The 19,268-nt window shown below is 36.9% G+C and overlaps 1 protein-coding gene across 9 annotated transcripts in view; it reads right to left on the reverse strand.

The window, feature by feature from the left end:
• LOC134817007 (potassium voltage-gated channel subfamily A member 2-like) overlaps positions 1 to 19,268 on the reverse strand; it is a 46,436-nt gene that overhangs the window by 8,879 nt on the left and 18,289 nt on the right. For 2 of the 9 annotated variants that reach the window (XM_063826078.1, XM_063826077.1), the window contains exons 1-6: positions 14,462 to 14,600; positions 13,765 to 13,931; positions 12,822 to 12,976; positions 12,437 to 12,600; positions 2,441 to 2,514; positions 1,603 to 1,681 (exon numbers count right to left, since the gene is read on the reverse strand). In XM_063826078.1, the coding sequence (XP_063682148.1) occupies positions 1,603 to 1,681; positions 2,441 to 2,514; positions 12,437 to 12,600; positions 12,822 to 12,976; positions 13,765 to 13,931; positions 14,462 to 14,538 (716 nt within the window). In that variant the 5' untranslated portion in view covers positions 14,539 to 14,600. Of the gene's footprint in view, positions 1 to 1,602; positions 1,682 to 2,440; positions 2,515 to 2,675; positions 3,071 to 12,017; positions 12,054 to 12,436; positions 12,601 to 12,821; positions 12,977 to 13,764; positions 14,371 to 14,461; positions 14,601 to 19,268 lie in introns of those variants that run through there. The other 7 variants (XM_063826073.1, XM_063826072.1, XM_063826075.1 and 4 more) reach the window with 6 other exon arrangements.

A 19,268-nucleotide genomic window follows, 5' to 3' on the forward strand; every position in this document is an offset into this window, starting at 1 on the left:
TAGCTGAATAAGTTCCACTTTTGCTTTAACAAAACGTACATCACTAACTGACACGAATTACTGTCTAAGGAAATCCGGTGATAATAATGTTCATATTTTTTGATTTTAACTCCTGATTGGACCACAATTATTCAAGGGTTAAAAATCAGAATTTTTACTAAATTGAGTCTGACTTCTTACACGTCTGTCTTAGCACGTACAACTGAACTAGCAAGACCCTAAAATTATTCGTATTGCAGCGGTCAGAAACGTTAAAATCTAATGTTATAGTACTACTATTTGCACATACTTCATACTTGTGCTAACAGCCCACTCCTGCTCAGAAAGTTAGAATACCTTAAATTAATTCGTACCATGCAAAATCATGAGTATTAAACCTCTGCTACAAACGTAATAACCCCTCGACTGGTTTGACAAGTTATTTACTAACAGGCCGGGTTTATTTGGACAGACGGGGTTTTCACCATGGTTCACAGCATGCATGCAAGAAAGTGGGTTTTGGAATCCAACCGATACTAACTTCTCCACAGATTCATTAGAGCCTCTAGAGCTCCTAGAGTCCGGCCTATAATGTCCCCTAGGGATGTCTAGAGACATACGCCTCCCTAATTGTGTTGGATACGAGCATCTCATAAAGGCATGGTGTCACAAAGAGGACGAACAATTGATTATAATGATAATATAGTCCAGTCATTTAAGGACATCTACCTGAAAATCTTCAGATACTCACGAAACTTTTCACAGACCTTCCCAAAGGTATGAATAAACGAATTACGGTTGGAGACATTTTTTTACCTTGGGAAAACCCTGGAGGGCCACGCCCATATTGACCCAACGACCGAAGTGACCCTTTATTTCTAAAGATCGTAGAGACTTCAAAATAGGCTTAAACGAAGCCACATGTGCATGTTTATATAGGTGTTATCGATAAACATATGGCCTAAAATCCTTGCTTTTCGAGAAATTCGCCAAAAACTATTTTGGGCGTGGCGCTGAGCCAATTTTACTAATTTTTGATAGGATTATGATACAGTCTTCGGATAGGGTGTAAAAAAAAGCAATTGGCATATTTATATACGACTTACGAAGAAACATATGCCTGGAACCGAAAATCAACTTTTCGCCAATAACTGAAAATGTAAGCACTTTAACTTTAAGGCATATGTATTTTCGTAAGTTGTATATAAATATGCCAATTGGGGTTCTTTTGCACTCTATCCGAAGACTTTATCTCGAAAAGTAAGGATTTTAGGCCATGTGTTAATAAATAACTTCTATATAAACATAGTACATGTGCGGCTTCGTTAAGTCTATTTTGAAGTCTCTACGACCTTCAGAAGCAAAGGGTCAGTAACGTTATTGGGTCAATATGGGCGTGGCTCTCCTGGGTTTTCCCTACGGTAAAAATATGTCTCCAACCGAAACTCGTTTATTCATACCTTTGGGAAGGTCTGTGCAAAGTTTCGTGAGTATCTGAAAATTTGCAGGTTCATTTCCTTAAATGTCCATAAATGACTGATTAATATACGAACTAATTTCGCTGTACTTTTAATGCAAATAATTTTGTAAGTTTAAAGGATAATTATGAATATTAACGTTTACCTTTGTCTGGAAGAAGTTTGAGACATTGGAGCGTTCCCAAGTTTATGAACAGCATGACTATCAATGGTTGAAACTGTTTCTGAGGAATAGAAATAAATTAAGTAATTAAAATTGGAAGTAGTTATGGAAGCATGAAAACGATGTACCACGGTCCTCGAGGTGACCCGCTTGTGATTCGACTAGTTTCGGCTTTTTATGGCCATCCACAAGCGAGTATCACCTCAATTTATATGTATTTAATTGAAGTTGTGAAAATACAGGGTGGGCCAAAAGTCAGTACCCATTCGTTGGCCTTAATAGTTTAAAAGTAATTAAAATTCAATCGAGATGGCTCGATCAAGACATTTGATAATAATTTGTTCTAATAAGTAATCATGAGTGATCCCTCGAAGCATTGTGTCATGTAGATTAGAGCCAAACGATCTAACCGAAGCCATGAAGATATCTATTCAACACGATTTATCATTTAACTTATTTATCATTTAATGTAATCAATTAATATAGAAATTGGCCGGAAAAGCAATATCCGGTTGAACATACTGACGAGTTTGCCTGCATGTCTCCGTTTCGGTTTATGTTTCCGTATATTATAAGGGTCAGAGGGAGGGAGGGAGTTTCTTAATAATTGTAATTTTAACACAATTATAGCTTAAGCTATGCGTAAAACTATTTACGGAAGGGGTGGGGGAATTTAAAAGAATTAGCCAAAAAGTGATAACATAATATATCAACGACCCCTAACACGTACGGGAAACACGTACGGTATAAAGAATATATCATGAAGACTGGAGAGGCGATCATTAATTAAACAGCATATAATAAAAACATGCTCTCTTACCTCTTCTACGGGTATTGAATTGCCCAGATCCATTTCTCGCCATTGGTTTATCTTTGGCTGTGCTGAACTGGTAGCTGAAATTAGAATGGTAAATAACAAAGCAAGTAGAAAAGTAAATCTCACGGGACATTGTTTACACTATAATTTCTAGAGACCGATATATTGTTTATATACTATAAGTATAACCAGATAACTCTAAAGGTAAGACAGGGATCACGTGATCGCCAATACTAACAGGTTGACCCAGTTTTTGACTGCCATGGTGGCATCAGTAGGGAAAGCAGGAGAATAAGCATTGTTTGTCTGAGTTTCTTTATCTGTCAGCAGAGCTCCCCAACTTGAAACCCTAAAACCATCCTCCGGAGGAGCTTCACATAGAGGCAATGTCAGGGCACTAGGCGGCCACACTAGAGCAGCAGGGCTGTCACAATTAGGACGCTCATTCACGGCGAGGTCGTCAACATCGGGGAACTTGTGCTCGGACAGATCGAATAAGCTTGAGGCACGCTTGGTACTGAGCTCAACATTGTTCTCAGACATCACAACGAACCGAGCCGACAACTATATACCGCTACAACATGGACATGACCATCTCCCGTAAACTGCTATAGAACCCGCCTTTAAAGATCTTCTGTAAGTGTTTCAGGAGAAATGGAAATTATATCTAAACGAGGGGAAATATCGCAGAAACAAAAAACGATTTATTACAATTTATAAATTTCCTGCGTCGAAATTTATGTACAACTTCGCATTTTAAAAAAGTTATGACTTCAATCGCAGGTTTACATGAAATGTTTAGGAACAAGCAAGCTAACTATGCCGTTACGTTTAAATAAATACTCGGAGAAACGGCACGTATCAAATTTAATCTGTGTATCATGTTTACAGATTCATTTGTCGAGGAAGAGCTTAAAATAACTCCTAACGATGATTATAGTAACTCTATAAATAGCAAAACAGCCGGATATGCGGATGATCTTATTCAGAACTTGGAGGTCTTACTCTCATTTTAACTCCTTTAGTTTGATAATACCATATCAGCCCTGCAAAATACTTGGCATCAATCCGCACAATCAAGGCAGTCAAATATACTTCAACTAGCACAGTTTTAGTGTATACTGTATTGCAGCCCTTCTAATAAATTAGACTAAAAAACAAACTTAAAATGGGTCGTATAAGTGGATGGTGACGGCAATACTGCGGTAGTAATACCATAACCATCCGCTACTATTACCAGAACTGGGGATTATCCAACTTATAGTTTCATGTTTAACAGCTAGATTTAATACAGCAGACTTATCGGCCCCGGAGTTTGGAGAACTTCTAGTTTTAACTTAATTAGCTATTCTGTAAAGCTCATCATCTAGTGTCTTAAAATTCAACGGAAATTACACGTGGCAAAATGACATGTGCTAAGAAGCCCTACCCGATATTTCCTTTCTGACTTTCTGACATGTTAGTTTGACTTGTCCCAATTCGTCTAAAATATTAAAATTGGAAATTAATGCGACATTGTAGTATAGCAAGGGTATTATGGTGTTATAAATATAATGCACGTGTGAAACATCTCAGTTAGGGTTTCTCTACACGAACTCGATCTACTGGATCTCTTGTAATTTGTAAGTAGCATCACCAAAAATGTCTGAAGAGTAGTGACCGTGTGAAAAGTATGTGGGTTTGTCAAATTTAGGCATTCGGAAAACGTGATGCACACGAAATTTACAGCAATATTGTCTGCTTAAAGAAGCTCAAAAGGGTGCAAAATGACGGATATTTTCACATTGTAGCATTATATCACGGCAGGTTACCTTGACAGCCCTTTTTTGTGGATGACAAAGGTCTGAGCAGTCAAAATTATGGACGGCTCTAATAATGAACAGTACGAGTAAATGGAAATTTGTTCAAATTTGGGCCGATATTGTGGCATTTTTTAAGGCATCAAGTCATCGGAAATAAATGTTGATGATTAGCCGTGATACAAATATTTGTTCTTGCATTTTAGTAAACGGTATTTTTTACGAGCTAGGTACTGTACAATTAATCGATATCATGCCCGAAATAATGAAAGACTAACCCAAGTGGAATGATCGAGATCGGGTCGCGACAAAAGATTACTATAACAGTCTCAGATCGAATACAAGGGCATGCAATATTGTCATATATAACACAGTTACATTGATTATAATTTGATAACCATGAAATTGACGTTACTAGACTGCTGTAAATGGAAATCCATCAGACATAACCACGATCTCACGACACTTTCATTTTAATCCAAGGATGGAATTGATAACAATGAACAGACTAAATTGTCAGCGGTCAAAATCATAAACGGCCCTAACTATGTCTAGTAGAGACCTCTTTAACACAGGCTCTGTCGGCACGTATTCTCCAGATGCAGGGAATAGAAACAAACAGCACAGCACAGGGTTAGCACTGATATGTGTGTTTAATGATCAGGCCTAATCTCAAGTCTAAGGAATTGATTGAATCTGAATGGGAGTGATTAATATGTGAAGGCACGATGCCGAACAACAGTATAGACAATTCACGCCGATATCACAATACGGTCAACACCCAGCGAAAACGATTGTTCATGCATTGTTTCATGGCGAATTCAGAAGACAATGGAAAAGCTTTCTGGAAATTCTCCAGAACTAGGAAGGAATGTTTGAAAACTATTGACAGTGATTTAGCTGAGCATTTTCATATATAATTTTTCAACATTGCCACTACATTAAAGGAACAGATCATCGTTTGCTTTGCTTTCTTTTTATCCAGGGGAATACAAACTTTTCATTGCACAGATTTTGCCATCTTGCTTAATGCTTAATCCCTTAATGTCACTAAATAATCAACAATGGTTCATAATTATATAAAATGACCGAGGCCGCAGTTCTGTCGCCGTTCCGCAGAACTTCCGCAGGACTGTAGCAGTACTGTCGTCGACCACTTGTTATGCGCCATGATTTACAAATAATAGATACTTTTCTGCACAAAAAGATAAATCTTTTTTCTGAACAAAATGCAAATCCAAAAAACTGCAAAAGATGAAGCGAGCACAAGATGATAATTTTATTAGTAAAACATTAGCTCGAGCAAAACATTAGCCCGAGCAAAACATTAGCTCGAACAAAACATTAGCCCGAGCAAAACATTAGCCCGAGCAAAACATTAGCCCGAGCAAAACATTAGCCCGAGCAAACATTAGCTCGAACAAAACATTAGCCCGAGCAAAACATTAGCCCGAGCAAAACATTAACCCGAGCAAAACATTAGCCCGAACAAAACATAAGTCCGAGCAAAACATAAGCCTGAGCAAAACATTAACCCGAGCAAAACATTAGCCCGAGCAGAACATTAGCCCGAGCAAAACATTAGCCCGAGCAAAACATTAGCCCAAGAAAAACATTAGCCCGAGCAAAACATTAGCCCGAGAAAAACATTAGCCCGAGCAAAACATTAGCTCGAACAAAACATTAGCTCGAACAAAACATTAGCCCGAGCAAAACATTAGCCCGAGCAAAACATTATCTCGAACAAAACATTAGCCCGAGCAAAACATTAGCCCGAGCAAAACATTAGCCCGAGCAAAACATTAGCCCGAGAAAAACATTAGCCTGAGCAAAACATTAGCCCGAGCAAAACATTAGCCCGAGCAAAACATTAGCCCGAGCAAAACATTAGCTTGAGCAAAACATTAGCTCGAGCAAAACATATCAACACTAGCCATATTATTGAGAGAGTGAAGAGAAGGAGGAGTGCAATAAACAGGAGTGGAAAAACACGTTCGGAAAATTGACATTATATTATTAATAGTATAAACGATTGTGGTGGGGAGGTGAAACACATTCTTTCTGATACATGACAGCGATCAACCAATCATCTTCAAGCATTGACCAATCTAATCCAAGAATCGCTGCCACGAGTCGAAAAAGTTTCCCCTCCAGAATCCACATCTATATTCTATATTATGAATTGAAAATTAGGTCCTGACATTGACAATTATGCGCCATGATTTACAAATAATAGATACTTTTTCTGCACAAAAAGATAAATCTTTTTTCTGAACAAAATGCAAATCCAAAAAACTGCAAAAGATGAAGCGAGCACAAGATGATAATTTTATTAGTAAAACATTAGCTCGAGCAAAACATTAGCCCGAGCAAAACATTAGCTCGAACAAAACATTAGCCCGAGCAAAACATTAGCCCGAGCAAAACATTAACCCGAGCAAAACATTAGCCCGAACAAAACATAAGTCCGAGCAAAACATAAGCCTGAGCAAAACATTAACCCGAGCAAAACATTAGCCCGAGCAGAACATTAGCCCGAGCAAAACATTAGCCCGAGCAAAACATTAGCCCAAGAAAAACATTAGCCCGAGCAAAACATTAGCCCGAGAAAAACATTAGCCCGAGCAAAACATTAGCTCGAACAAAACATTAGCTCGAACAAAACATTAGCCCGAGCAAAACATTAGCCCGAGCAAAACATTATCTCGAACAAAACATTAGCCCGAACAAAACATTAGCCCGAGCAAAACATTAGCCCGAGCAAAACATTAGCCCGAGAAAAACATTAGCCTGAGCAAAACATTAGCCCGAGCAAAACATTAACCCGAGCAAAACATTAGCCCGAGCAAAACATTAGCTCGAGCAAAACATTAGCTCGAGCAAAACATATCAACACTAGCCATATTATTGAGAGAGTGAAGAGAAGGAGGAGTGCAATAAACAGGAGTGGAAAAACACGTTCGGAAAATTGACATTATATTATTAATAGTATAAACGATTGTGGTGGGGAGGTGAAACACATTCTTTCTGATACATGACAGCGATCAACCAATCATCTTCAAGCATTGACCAATCTAATCCAAGAATCGCTGCCACGAGTCGAAAAAAGTTTCCCCTCCAGAATCCACATCTATATTATGAATTGAAAATTAGGTCCTGACATTGACAATGATGCATATTAACTTTTATTGATTTTCAGGGACGATTGTATGAGTATCTAAAATACTCCGAAAAGATGTGTATGAACATCTTTTGTGGCTTCATTGATAAAATGGATATGAGTAGTTCATCAAACGTAATATTTTAATCCTAGACCGGACACTATATGATAGACGTTTCTGGTGCAGGTCACAACAGCAGCTGCAGTGGACTAGACTACGGCGTAGGAGACATTTCGGAAGAATATGATATGATGGAATTTTGTTGATAAGAAGGACTCAGGATATGACAATGATAAACCTAGTACTACCAATAGCGCGAATTGTGTCTCCTTATGATTTGAAATAATATCACTTTAAATTATATGCATTCATCTATCATTAGTCAAATCTTCGAGTGAACCCAAGTTTTTCTCATGGTTTGTCTGTCAATTAATCCGTGCAAAGGAAAGTAAATTGAGGTTAAGAAATACAAAATTTGAAATGAAAAGTAGACAATAAGTCAAAGGCAGAGATTCCATAGACTTGTACTTGTAGACTTATAGTGATCTGTGATAACCCCGACGGCCGACCGCCGACATAATCCATACCAAAGGCCCAAACCGTCAAAATCCAATAATAACCGCCCAAAGCGGACGTTTCAAACATTTGGAGATAGCTGTTAGCTGAAAGATTTTTCAGGATTCAACCTAACTTGGACCATCCGAAAGAGAAAGAAAATGTGACTATAACGCTGTATAAAACTTAAGGGGGAGGAGGGAATAACTTTTAATTATCACATTAGAAAAAAACAATTACAGCCCGTCCTGGATGAAGCATCAAAGAGTTTTCCATCGTCATTTATAAAATCAAATTTATAAAATCAAAAAGTAGAAAGTACTGTCAAAAAGAAGTAAAGTTCAGCGATTGGAAGGAAAAAGTGTTATCAATAGTTTCCAATCGTATTGAATATTACAAGAAAAACTTTCCTGAAACATTTGAAATAAAAGAAAACACACTGGAAAAAGATGATGTTAAAAGAAGTCTTAAATTGCTGAAAAGTAAATACATTATTTGTAGTATCGACAAAGCTTCTGGTAATTTTTCATTTATTTGTAAAAAGTTTTATGTAAAAACTCTTGTCAATGAAATGGGTTTTGATCCTAATACTCTAGAATGTATAGGTAATGATACATATAAACCCTGTAGCGAAGACGAGACTCATTATGTCAATAAAATATCTGAGAGTCTAAAGGAGAGATTTAATGTACAAGTTGAAGATAAAAACTTGCGACTAGCACGCATCTTCTGGAACCCTAAGCTTCATAAGAACCCTTACAAGGCGAGGTTCATTGCAGGTGCCCGTTTTTGCGTTACGAAACAACTTAACGTCCAAGTTAACTGTTGTCTGAAACTTTTGAGGAAATACTTCAAGAAATACTGCGAGGCAATCTACAACAACAGCGGTATAAACATGTTTTGGAGCATAGATTCCTCAAGTGAATTCCTTGAAGCTATCAAAAATAGCGATGTTTATAATATACAAGTATATGATTTTACTACTCTTTATACCAGATTAGACTTGATTGAAGTAGAGAATATGATTAATGAAGTTGTTGATTTAATATTTTCAGACCGTAATAGATATATTTGTATTTCTAAAAGAGACAGTAATACATGTTTCTTTTCCAATAAAACCTATGATTCTCATGCCTGCTTTAGTCAAGATGACCTAAAAGAGGCTGTTAAATTTATTATTTATAACACTTATGTCGTCTTCGGTGGGATTGTATTCATACAAACCAAGGGTATTCCTATGGGTGGAAATTCAAGTTCCCCTATAGCTGATCTCACTGTTGGCAAAAAGGAATTTAATTATATGAAACGTTTACTTCAGGAAAAGAAAATGGGATTAGCAAAGATATTATCCAATAATAAACGATATGTTGACGATTTATCTATTATTAACTACCTTTACTTTCATAAATTGATTAAAGATATTTATCCTAATTCATTGGAGATGGAGCGAGCTGGTTCCAATAATAAAATCATTAACTACCTTGATTTAAATATTAATATTTCCACAGAAGGACTAGAAATATCAGTGTATAACAAAACTGATGATTTTAATTTTCATGTTGTATCCCTTACATTTCCTCACAGTAACATCCCAACCGAGGTTGGCTACAACGTTTTTTCAAGTCAAGTTCTTAGATATGGTAATGTTTGCACTAGATTGGATATCTTTACCTCCCATCTTCACAAAATATTCAAAATTCTAATTGATAGAGGATATAGCCGTGATAGACTGATTAAAGGCATTAAACGTTGTCTGAGGAAATATGATAACGTTTTCAGGAAGTTCGGTATTCTAGATGACCGTAACATTATTAAAGAACTCCCCTGATATCTTTTGATTTATTGAAACACGGGTACTAACTCTGCTAAACTGAACAAATTCTGAAACTTAGGTGAATAAGTGTACAACGTGCTAAACCGAAGTTCAGACTGACCAGTGAAAATGGGCGAGCGTACCAAGTGTCATTTTAATTAGAAGTTTTAGTCAGTGATTGATTATTGAAGCTTGTAATTACAATATCTAATGCTCCTATGAATACTTTAATTAATTGTTTGTCCCGTTATTCTTTTTCCTTCCTCTTTTCCTTGTCATCCCCTTTAGTCTTAAGATTCTTGCTATAAATGGCTACAGCTAACACTATTAATGCTAAGTACCAAATAACAAGTGGGAGGTGGATCGTTGGTACCATTAAATCGATTTAACACCGCAATTCCAGTCGCAAGCCTGGGACCACTACTAGCATAGTCACAACATCTACAAAGCTGCCATATAGCCTGACTGACAATTTTCTCGACTGACTGACAATGTTTCTTCTTTTTCCCCATTTAGAATACAAAGATTAGTACATTTTAGCTTATGATTAATATTATATTTTTACCTATAGTTTACCTAGATTAGAAGTAAGCACACTGTCTTGAGCGAGCTCCCTTTGTATTACTACAGAGCGTGACCACACCGATAAAGTGAAGTGTTAGAGACCACAGCTTACTTCTAATCACATTCATAGCACTACTGCAACATAGTACAGAGCATGTGGATAAGTTAGCTCATTGAAGTGTTGATCGGTGTTATTTTCTTGTTCTTTCTCTAACCACGAATTTACTCAACTATGACCAGATAGTGTTGAAGCAGTTTTGTTTGACCGACATAGTTACAATCAGGCTTTCATGCACGAGACCAAGATGTGTACTCATCGGTCAAATGTTTAGTAGGAAGTTTGGGCGAAACTTGAAATTGGATTGGTTTAAGTCGAGTTAAGCAATCTCTTCTGTTGATTTTGCATAATCTGGCCAATCCAATTTTAAGATTCGACCATACTTTCGTCCAGCCGTTCTATCGATGAGCAGACATAATATGGGTGATAATAATAGAGTCCAATGAAGAACTGAGCATTCAAAACCTGATACAGCCGGTGCCCGGTAGAATATGATGATGTCGATGATAATATGGAGGAGGTGCAACTTAATAGCTGTAGCAATGAACGATATGTCTCACCATGGCATTTAATGCTCACGGAAAGAGCATGCTTAAACAGAACAAGATGCAGAATCAATGAACTAAATTCATGATCAACCGATATTCCTTACTGGAGCATTAAGCTTCGTTATTAAAAAAAATTGTTGTGTCATAAAACAAGCTACATTGCATAGCAGGCAGTAACCCCAAAACGTTGCTAGCAAAAAGTAGCAAGTATCCTAGTTGTGCAATACCTACGCATTCAAATCGCAATTCTAAATCTGGCAACTCACAAATTGTTTTAAAGTCGGCATATAAAATTGTTTAAAGTCGGCAATAAAATTTAATTCTTTACAACTAAGTACTAAAATATTTAATATTTAAGTACTTAGTTGTAACGGATTGAACATATAATGTTGACAGGCTCATCAGTTTGTATAACTGTTATGGCTATAAATTTTAAAGATACATGTTTTAACATGTTATTATAGAGCTGATAAAATTATTTGTCTGATATCGTTTAAGTTTTTGGTAACATTTTTAAAATTTAGGCTATTAAAATTTGGGTTTTTAGTCTTGATTCTCTAATAATGAAAAATGAATTCAGGCAGATTCAATGACTTGTTTTGGAAACGCCCGATTCCCGTCTTTTTAAACCAATGAAATGAGTTGCACAACTTTGGATTGTGACGGTGACTTGTTTTATCCTATCGCTCCGTTACATTATTAAATCTAAATATCATTTTTAGATTTACCATTTAACATTGTTAGTCAGGCCTACTATTGTATATATTTAGCTTAATAGAACTCAGTAATAGCATCAAACGTTAAAAAGAAATAATTTTTATATGATTAGCAAGCAGCAGCTCCCAAAAAAACATAGCTTTCACGAACTTTGAGTAACTTACAGACTTTTCCTATGTCTTAAACTTAAACTCCGGTACATACCCACAGTCACACTGTATAATTAAATAAATTAAACCCATTCATAGCCACAAATAAACGCCAACAAGGTTTTCATGATATCTGCTGTTTGCAAGAAAACAGTCGTTAAATGATATTGATAAACCAATTAGCGTTCAAGATTAGTAAAGCCATAGCACCGTTACCTGTTTCTTCTATGTTTGGCTAACATATATCTGTGTCTATAGGGGGATGAGAGACTATTATACAGTATTACCTCCCGCCAGACCAGTACATAGTTTAGTTTTATGGTAGCTGTTGAACTTCACTGCAGGTTTGGTTGGGTTCTAGGCTGGGTTCAGGTGTACAGCGTTGCAGATTATATCGGAGCCGCGCAACCGAACCACGAGCCTAGAACCGAGCAGAACCTACTAAAGTTCAGCAGCGGTAGTTACAAACACTCGCAAAGATTCACGAGAATACGGTAGCATATGAATCAGGTTTTATACATTTTGATCGATTGTATCAGACAAGCATATGTGGATCACATACAGCTCATGATCTTGTTTAAAATCGACAATATTATTGAACATAATACATAAATACAATGCATGTCAGCACTTACGCAGGGTTACTGTTGATGGGGTCGACGGAGTTGGGGGTCACTCCCTCTGGACCGGGGCCCGCAGCTGCAGCGGCTGCAGCAAGGCTCCACCGGTTGGCTCTGTGGTGGATTGGCACTACTTCTTCGAGCAGTCCCTCGTACTTGATTTTGAAGAATGTCAGCTCCTGCGGATATGTATGTGTTTGAAACGTTTGAATCATCAATATGTATAGATTAATCGTCTATCGATCGACGAAAGATATGTTAGGCCTTTTCATTAGATTTAGCACAACAACCGAACTTACTTTTATGGTCGACAATAATTCGATTATTCTGAGAGAATAGAAAAGATACAGTTTCTAATGATCTTACCTAAAACTAAAACGACGAACAAAAAGCAGATTACCTCCTTGAAAAGAGTCATATTGACGGTGAGGGGTTTGTGCAACCGACCGTTGCTCTGATAAAAGTATAGGATAGATGGGAAGGTGGGTGAGTGGCGGTCAAAGAACAGTTCCCCATTCCGCTCATCGAAGTATTTGGCCCGGTCTGCGTGGTTTCCTGTGAGGTTAGTTTGCTTACTTTTGGTTACTATTGGTTACGATTTGTTTATACTATATGGTTACTATAGGTAACTGCCTTAGTAACTGTATTGTGTGATAGTCGCTCATCAAGATAATAACATATCAATAGTTCGGTGAAAAAATTGTACGTGACATGCTCGTTTTTATAAAAGTGCTGCGTGAATTGAAGCTATTTTGAGGTTTCTATGGTAATTATCGACTAATAGTTTTATTCGGTAACTGCATTGATTAAATAATCTTATTTTTCTTATGGATACAAATAAATGGATGGATAAAAAATAAATTTTACTAATCTGTCTTTAATTGATGGGAGATCTTTTATTATTATATAATTCCCTACATCCAGAAAGTTTTTAATTTCCTCGCAGATTAATGTTTTTCCCCTAAAGATTAACTCAGACCCTAAAAAGGTCAGGTCTTCTTAAAATTATATTTTTGGCACCAAATTTCGTCGTCTTTCTGGATGTGGGTATAATTCACAAAGCTATATTATTCAAAGCATGCTGTATATTACAAAGCTCGGATAATTTATTTAAATTTAGGAAGCTAATGAACCGATCTCACGAACAGAATTTAGTTTAGCCATGTAATCAATTTACTTGGTTACAATAGGTTTATATTTAAGAGTCAAGACACATATATAATCTCAGTTCTCAGACTATTTTTTGAGCTTTAGTAAAATATCATCAGCTATTGTTTATTTTAATAACCGTGGGCGATGCAACCACATCTAACTTTATCCACAACGAATACACAAAAACTAACCTAGTAAAGTCTGGGGATATCGCTGTAGAGTCTCCAACTTGGTCTTGAAGGTAACACCACTAATGTTAATCTTAACGTAATCATTGGTGTTATCAGCGGACTGTTGATCCCGTCTCTTCTGTTGTTTCTGGGGCAGTACGCCCTGGTGCGTGTTTACGAACCGCTTGCTGACAAAATTGATAACTTGTGTTAAAGCCTCTTCCTCCTTGGGCATGCTAAACGAACGTTCCCGCGCGAGATCTTGTTTTGTACAAGACCGGCCGGAGACAGTTAATGCTCCCGTCTTGGAACGGTGTAGGTTCTTAGTTTTGTTTGTTGGAATTGATTTGCAAGTGGCTATCCGCTTCAATTGATGCAAAGTATCTCCTGCACTTTGTTGAGGTGTTTTGTTAGTTGGAATGGTTTTGCAAGTGGTTATTCGCTTTAATTGGTGCAGGGTGTCTCCACTTTCTGATCGAGGGGTTTTGTTAGTTGGAATGGATTTGCATGTGGTTATCCGATTTAATTGATGGAGGGTGTCCCGCTCTTCGCGAGGTGGTACACTGTTCGCCATTAATAGAAAGTGCCCACTTTGATCGCGTGGATCAATCAAAATACTAACCAAAGAAAAACAATATGTCGTGCGAATGTGATCTGATTTAGTAAAACAATGTAAGTTTACAGATTTAGTGAAACAATGGAAGTGGACTGTACCAACCATGCATCCTTCATTCCTTGTCCATTGGACGCTGCTGCGATGATGGCGGACGCGGAGCCAATGACATTCCTTGACATGTGTACCACTCAAGTACCTCCCACAATGGAGTCAGGCATTTGTGTTCAGACGACAGCTAAATGGACTATACGTAAAACAGCCGATAATGAGCTTACAAAGGTCGAAAGTGTGGTACTATTGTTATGAGTAAAGCGTTTATAATACAGGACAGGGCGGCGACTATTAATGTCGCATAATACTTAATAGAGTCGTCAATATATAAAGACTATAATTGTACAAAGACAACAGTTCAAACTGTTTCGGAATAGTAATTAATTGTTTTAAGCGTTGTGAACTGATACACAAATAAGTTAACGAGTTCACGTATGATGTGTATATGGCATATTAATCGAACCAGTAACATCCTGTGTAAACAGACGTTAGAAAACATATACAAAATAGTTAGATATAATACGGTCCAACATACCAATTACCACCGGTCTGTATGAATATTTACTACAATATTCTTCACCAGTACAACCAGTGTTCGCCAGAAAAATATGCAAAACATGCAACATGAAAGCCACAAATTAATAGAACACGGTTATATCTAAATAATAGTTGTATTAATAGCGGTCCTGGCACTGGTACTGGTAGTTGCAATTACAGTGCCAACTGGGCCCAGTCCAGTGGTTAAATGACGGTAGAAAGGTAAAGAAGGAAGGGGAAGTGACGTATAACTTAAATAAAATATGTTTTCTGCTCAGAATCAGCACAAACGCGGGAACATCTGTAAGAGGACAACTCGCGAAACACAGCAAATACAAGATAGTATGCAAATTACAGACGTGCAACTTTAAAACCGCAAATTATCCGCACTACACCACTATAACACCACTGTACGGTTCTATTAATCGATACTCGAGACAGTGAACATGTGTCATAAACCAATCATAACACTATACACTATACAAATCTGTTAGTGTTACGTAACACTACTGATTTGTTACATTTATTAAGAATACGTTTCAGAAAAGGAGTATATCTATAATAGTATATTCGAAAAAATCCTGATAATTGGATAAAATATTATCAGCATGGTTTAACATGGTACGTGATAACGTCAAATGGTAAGTGTCAAACCATTAAAATATACCGATTTCGGGCCACATAATTGCACTAACCATGTCTGTAACCATTGTAACGGTAAAGTGATTAACAGATACAACTGATAATATGAATACTAACTGATAATATACAGGGAGATGAGCTGCAGTATGTGACCGGAATATGCCGGGTAGTATAGGCACTGACTATACCATGGTAGTGACAGTGTCTATACCATGGTAGTGACAGTGTCTACACCATGGTAGTGACAGTGTCTATACCATGGTAGTGACAGTGCGTCTGTTTCGATGGTACTGGGGAGGAAGATCACGGTAGTTAGAGAAAAGAGACAAACTGATTACTGAGATCAGGATCAGTCTGAAGCCGCGACATTAACACCAGAAAACTTTATGGAATTGAACAAATTATTCATATAACAATTCAACTGAGGGAGATGTCAGTCTCAGAGATTCAGATACTGATAACACAGTCACGCGAAGGGATAATTATATTCAAACTTATCCCGCGTTGCGCGGATAGGTGGGAAAATAATACGATCCAGTGTGCATAGTACGAGGGATTGTTAATGTTTTGAAAACATGAGCGTGCTAAAGCGTTGAACATAAATATTTTTCTGAAAGACTGTTGAAACTGCAACGGAAATCGATGTATTTTTGAAGGCTGATTCCGAATCACCCCACATGACATAGGTTTAAAATGCTTCCCTGACGAGTTATTAATATTAGATCAAGAGCCTATTAGTCCGTGGTTCTGCTGCAGCCGCAAGTCTAGCACGTCCACTTAATTGTACGACCACTGTTCTAACTCCCCACATAATTGTTTTACTACAAGATAAGATTATAAAGCAAGTCACATGACAAATTTGACCAATGTGCGTCGTAGAACTATAGAAGGTCATGTGATACGCCGTAAGCGTCATCGACATCAGAACACCTGACATTTAGTGACTGGCGCGCTGAGTAGTTTCTGATAGTGGAAATTAAAACTCAAATAAGTAAAAGACAAGATACCACTTAACAAACCAAACCGGTCGAGTGAATAAGGGAAGGGATTCTTATTATTGTTAAAGCTGAGTAAGGATTATTTTCTAAATGGGAAAAAACAGCGGGATGGATCAAAATAACGCCGTCCCTTAGCACCATAGTGGTATCCCGGAGGAGTTTATAAAGACATCGAGATAAGTGATAAACGCTATCACAGCTTTTCTGGTTAAAGAACGGGGAAGAAATAGAATTTCGGGTGTGGAAGCAATGTTAGCTAAATTAAAGAGGTCAACAATATTTGCCGGTTCATTTGGCTCAACGCGGCCGGCACACCAGTTTATCACTGCACGACAATGTATTCATGTCTACAAACCGAGATATTAAGTCTTTAAGTGATGAAACGCGTCAATCCACGACACTTAATCACACTTGCGTCTAAATAACCGTTGAAGGGCTTTAAGAACAAAACTGCAAGTGTAGCGTATTGCTGTTAATTACTTGCTTGTGACAAACGCTAAGGGATTCTTCCTGTTAGAGTAACCGAGCAACTTCAAGTTTTTACAACAGACTAATGATAGCCTGGTGAAGGAATTTGATGATAGACGTTTTAGTTTATTGAGGTTAGCAATTTGAACTATTAGTAAGTTAATTTGAACTATTAGTAAGTTACCCATGAAATCATTTATGCTTGTCAGCGCAGTTTAATAAATTAATTTACAACCTTGGCTGGAGGCTGAGTTTGATATACCCTAGTTATAGGCACTGCCAGACACCCTAAAACTAACCATGAAGACGAAGTTTTATTCCTTTTTGTCCAAACAAATGTTCCAGGTACAAATAATGCGAGGGTTAACGCAAGTGCTAGCTTGGTATAACTTGGTCTAGCGTAACAAGAGTGGCTTTCAAGTTGGACGTCTATACAAAATCATAACACTCTAGTAGAATATAGAGCGCTTATATTGTGAGGAAGTGAGGAACGGTGCTAATTCGTACAAGGTACGTGTCGTTCAGTGCAGATCCAGCAGCTGATTTGTTCAGTGCAGATCCAAGAGCTGATTTGTTCAGTGCAGATCCAGCAGCTGATTTTTTCAGTGTAGATCCAGCAGCTGATTTGTTCAGTGCAGATCCAGCAGCTGATTTGTTCAGTGCAGATCCAGCAGCTGATTTGTTTAAAATATTTGTTTTAAAGTCCGATTTAGTGCTGGATATGATCTAACTTGGATTACTTAGGTAAAACTGTTTATCGTCAAAATAGCTTTGATTAGGAGTTTAAAATATTTAATTCCGACAGCTAAATTATATTGTTCAGATTTGAATTTAAAGACGGGTTAAACATGTGTCATAGACAAATTACAGCGCAGTGGATACGGAGACGCTTTTTATAGAGGAATATATAGTATGAGAATATATTACTTACTTACTTATTACTATTTATCGGCAAAACAGTTCGCTGCTTAGAAGTTAAATCTAAAAATACTTAATTCCATGCTATGGCTGCAGCCAAGTATGGTTTAAATTAGACTTTAAGCAGAGAAAAATAGTGTATTATAGAAATTCCGTTATATCAGAGGCAAAATGATGATGTGCTTCACCAAAAGCTGAGAGGAGTGCAATCGTCGTGTTGGAACTATTGGAATGTTTATCTACTCACCAAAGAAATTTGATGTCCTTTTACCCAACATTTATACCATCTAGATTTAAAAAATAGAATCATTGCTCAAGTATACATTTTGCAAGTTGCTACTCAGCACTCATATTTCATCAAAATTAGCATACATTTAGAAGACATCGCTATGATTTGACGTTAATATTCTATTCCATTTCTATGATTCATCAACAAATGACTTTTTGGTCTCGTCGGAATATATAAAATATTTGGCATCGAGGTAAAACGATTCATTATTTGATTAAGTTAAAAGTCAATATTTTGCGTTTTCAAAACATAACTGAATATTCGGCTGAATTCGGTTCCGGTCAATATGGTTTCGGTCGATATCCGGTTTAAAAGCTGCTAAGCAGGAAATTTCAAAATATATATTATCTGATAATGTCATCTAACCAGAGGTCAAAGATGTCAAAACGTTTCGCCGCACTTATTTGCTGCCTCTGGCAGGTCTCAAAATATATTCAAGAACTCTTGAAAATAAATATAACAAAGAGAATAACTAAATGTTACATCTTGATAATATAGTATAAAATAGATTAAAATGTTGCCTAAATAGTTGGTCAGCACTATTACACTACAATTTCCCACCATTCGCAACTGGGAAATTATGTTAAAATAGTTTTGGTCATGGTTAGAAGTTAAAGATATTTAATTCAGACAGCTAAATAATATTGTTCAGATTTGAGTTTAAAGACGGGTTAAGAAAGAAAATTACAGAGGAGTGGCTAAGGAAGCGCTTTTTATAGACAAATAAGAATAAGCATAAAAATATATTACTTAAATAACTATAAGTATAAACAGCGTAAAAACTATTTATCGGCAAAACAGTTCGCTGCTTAGAAGTGAAAAATACTTAATTTCATGCTAGCTGCAGCCAAGTATGGTTTAAATAAGAGTTAAAGCAGAGAAAAATTGTGTTTTATAGAAATTCCCAATAACTTTTGAAAATCAATAGAACAAAGAGGATAACAAAATGCTAAAATGTTACATTTTGATAATGCAGTATAAAATAGTTTAAAATGCTGTCTAAATA

The sequence above is a fragment of the Bolinopsis microptera genome, chromosome 6, assembly GCF_026151205.1.
Source record: "Bolinopsis microptera isolate Bmic1 chromosome 6, MBARI_Bmic_1.0, whole genome shotgun sequence".
NCBI classification, from domain to species: domain Eukaryota; kingdom Metazoa; phylum Ctenophora; class Tentaculata; order Lobata; family Bolinopsidae; genus Bolinopsis; species Bolinopsis microptera.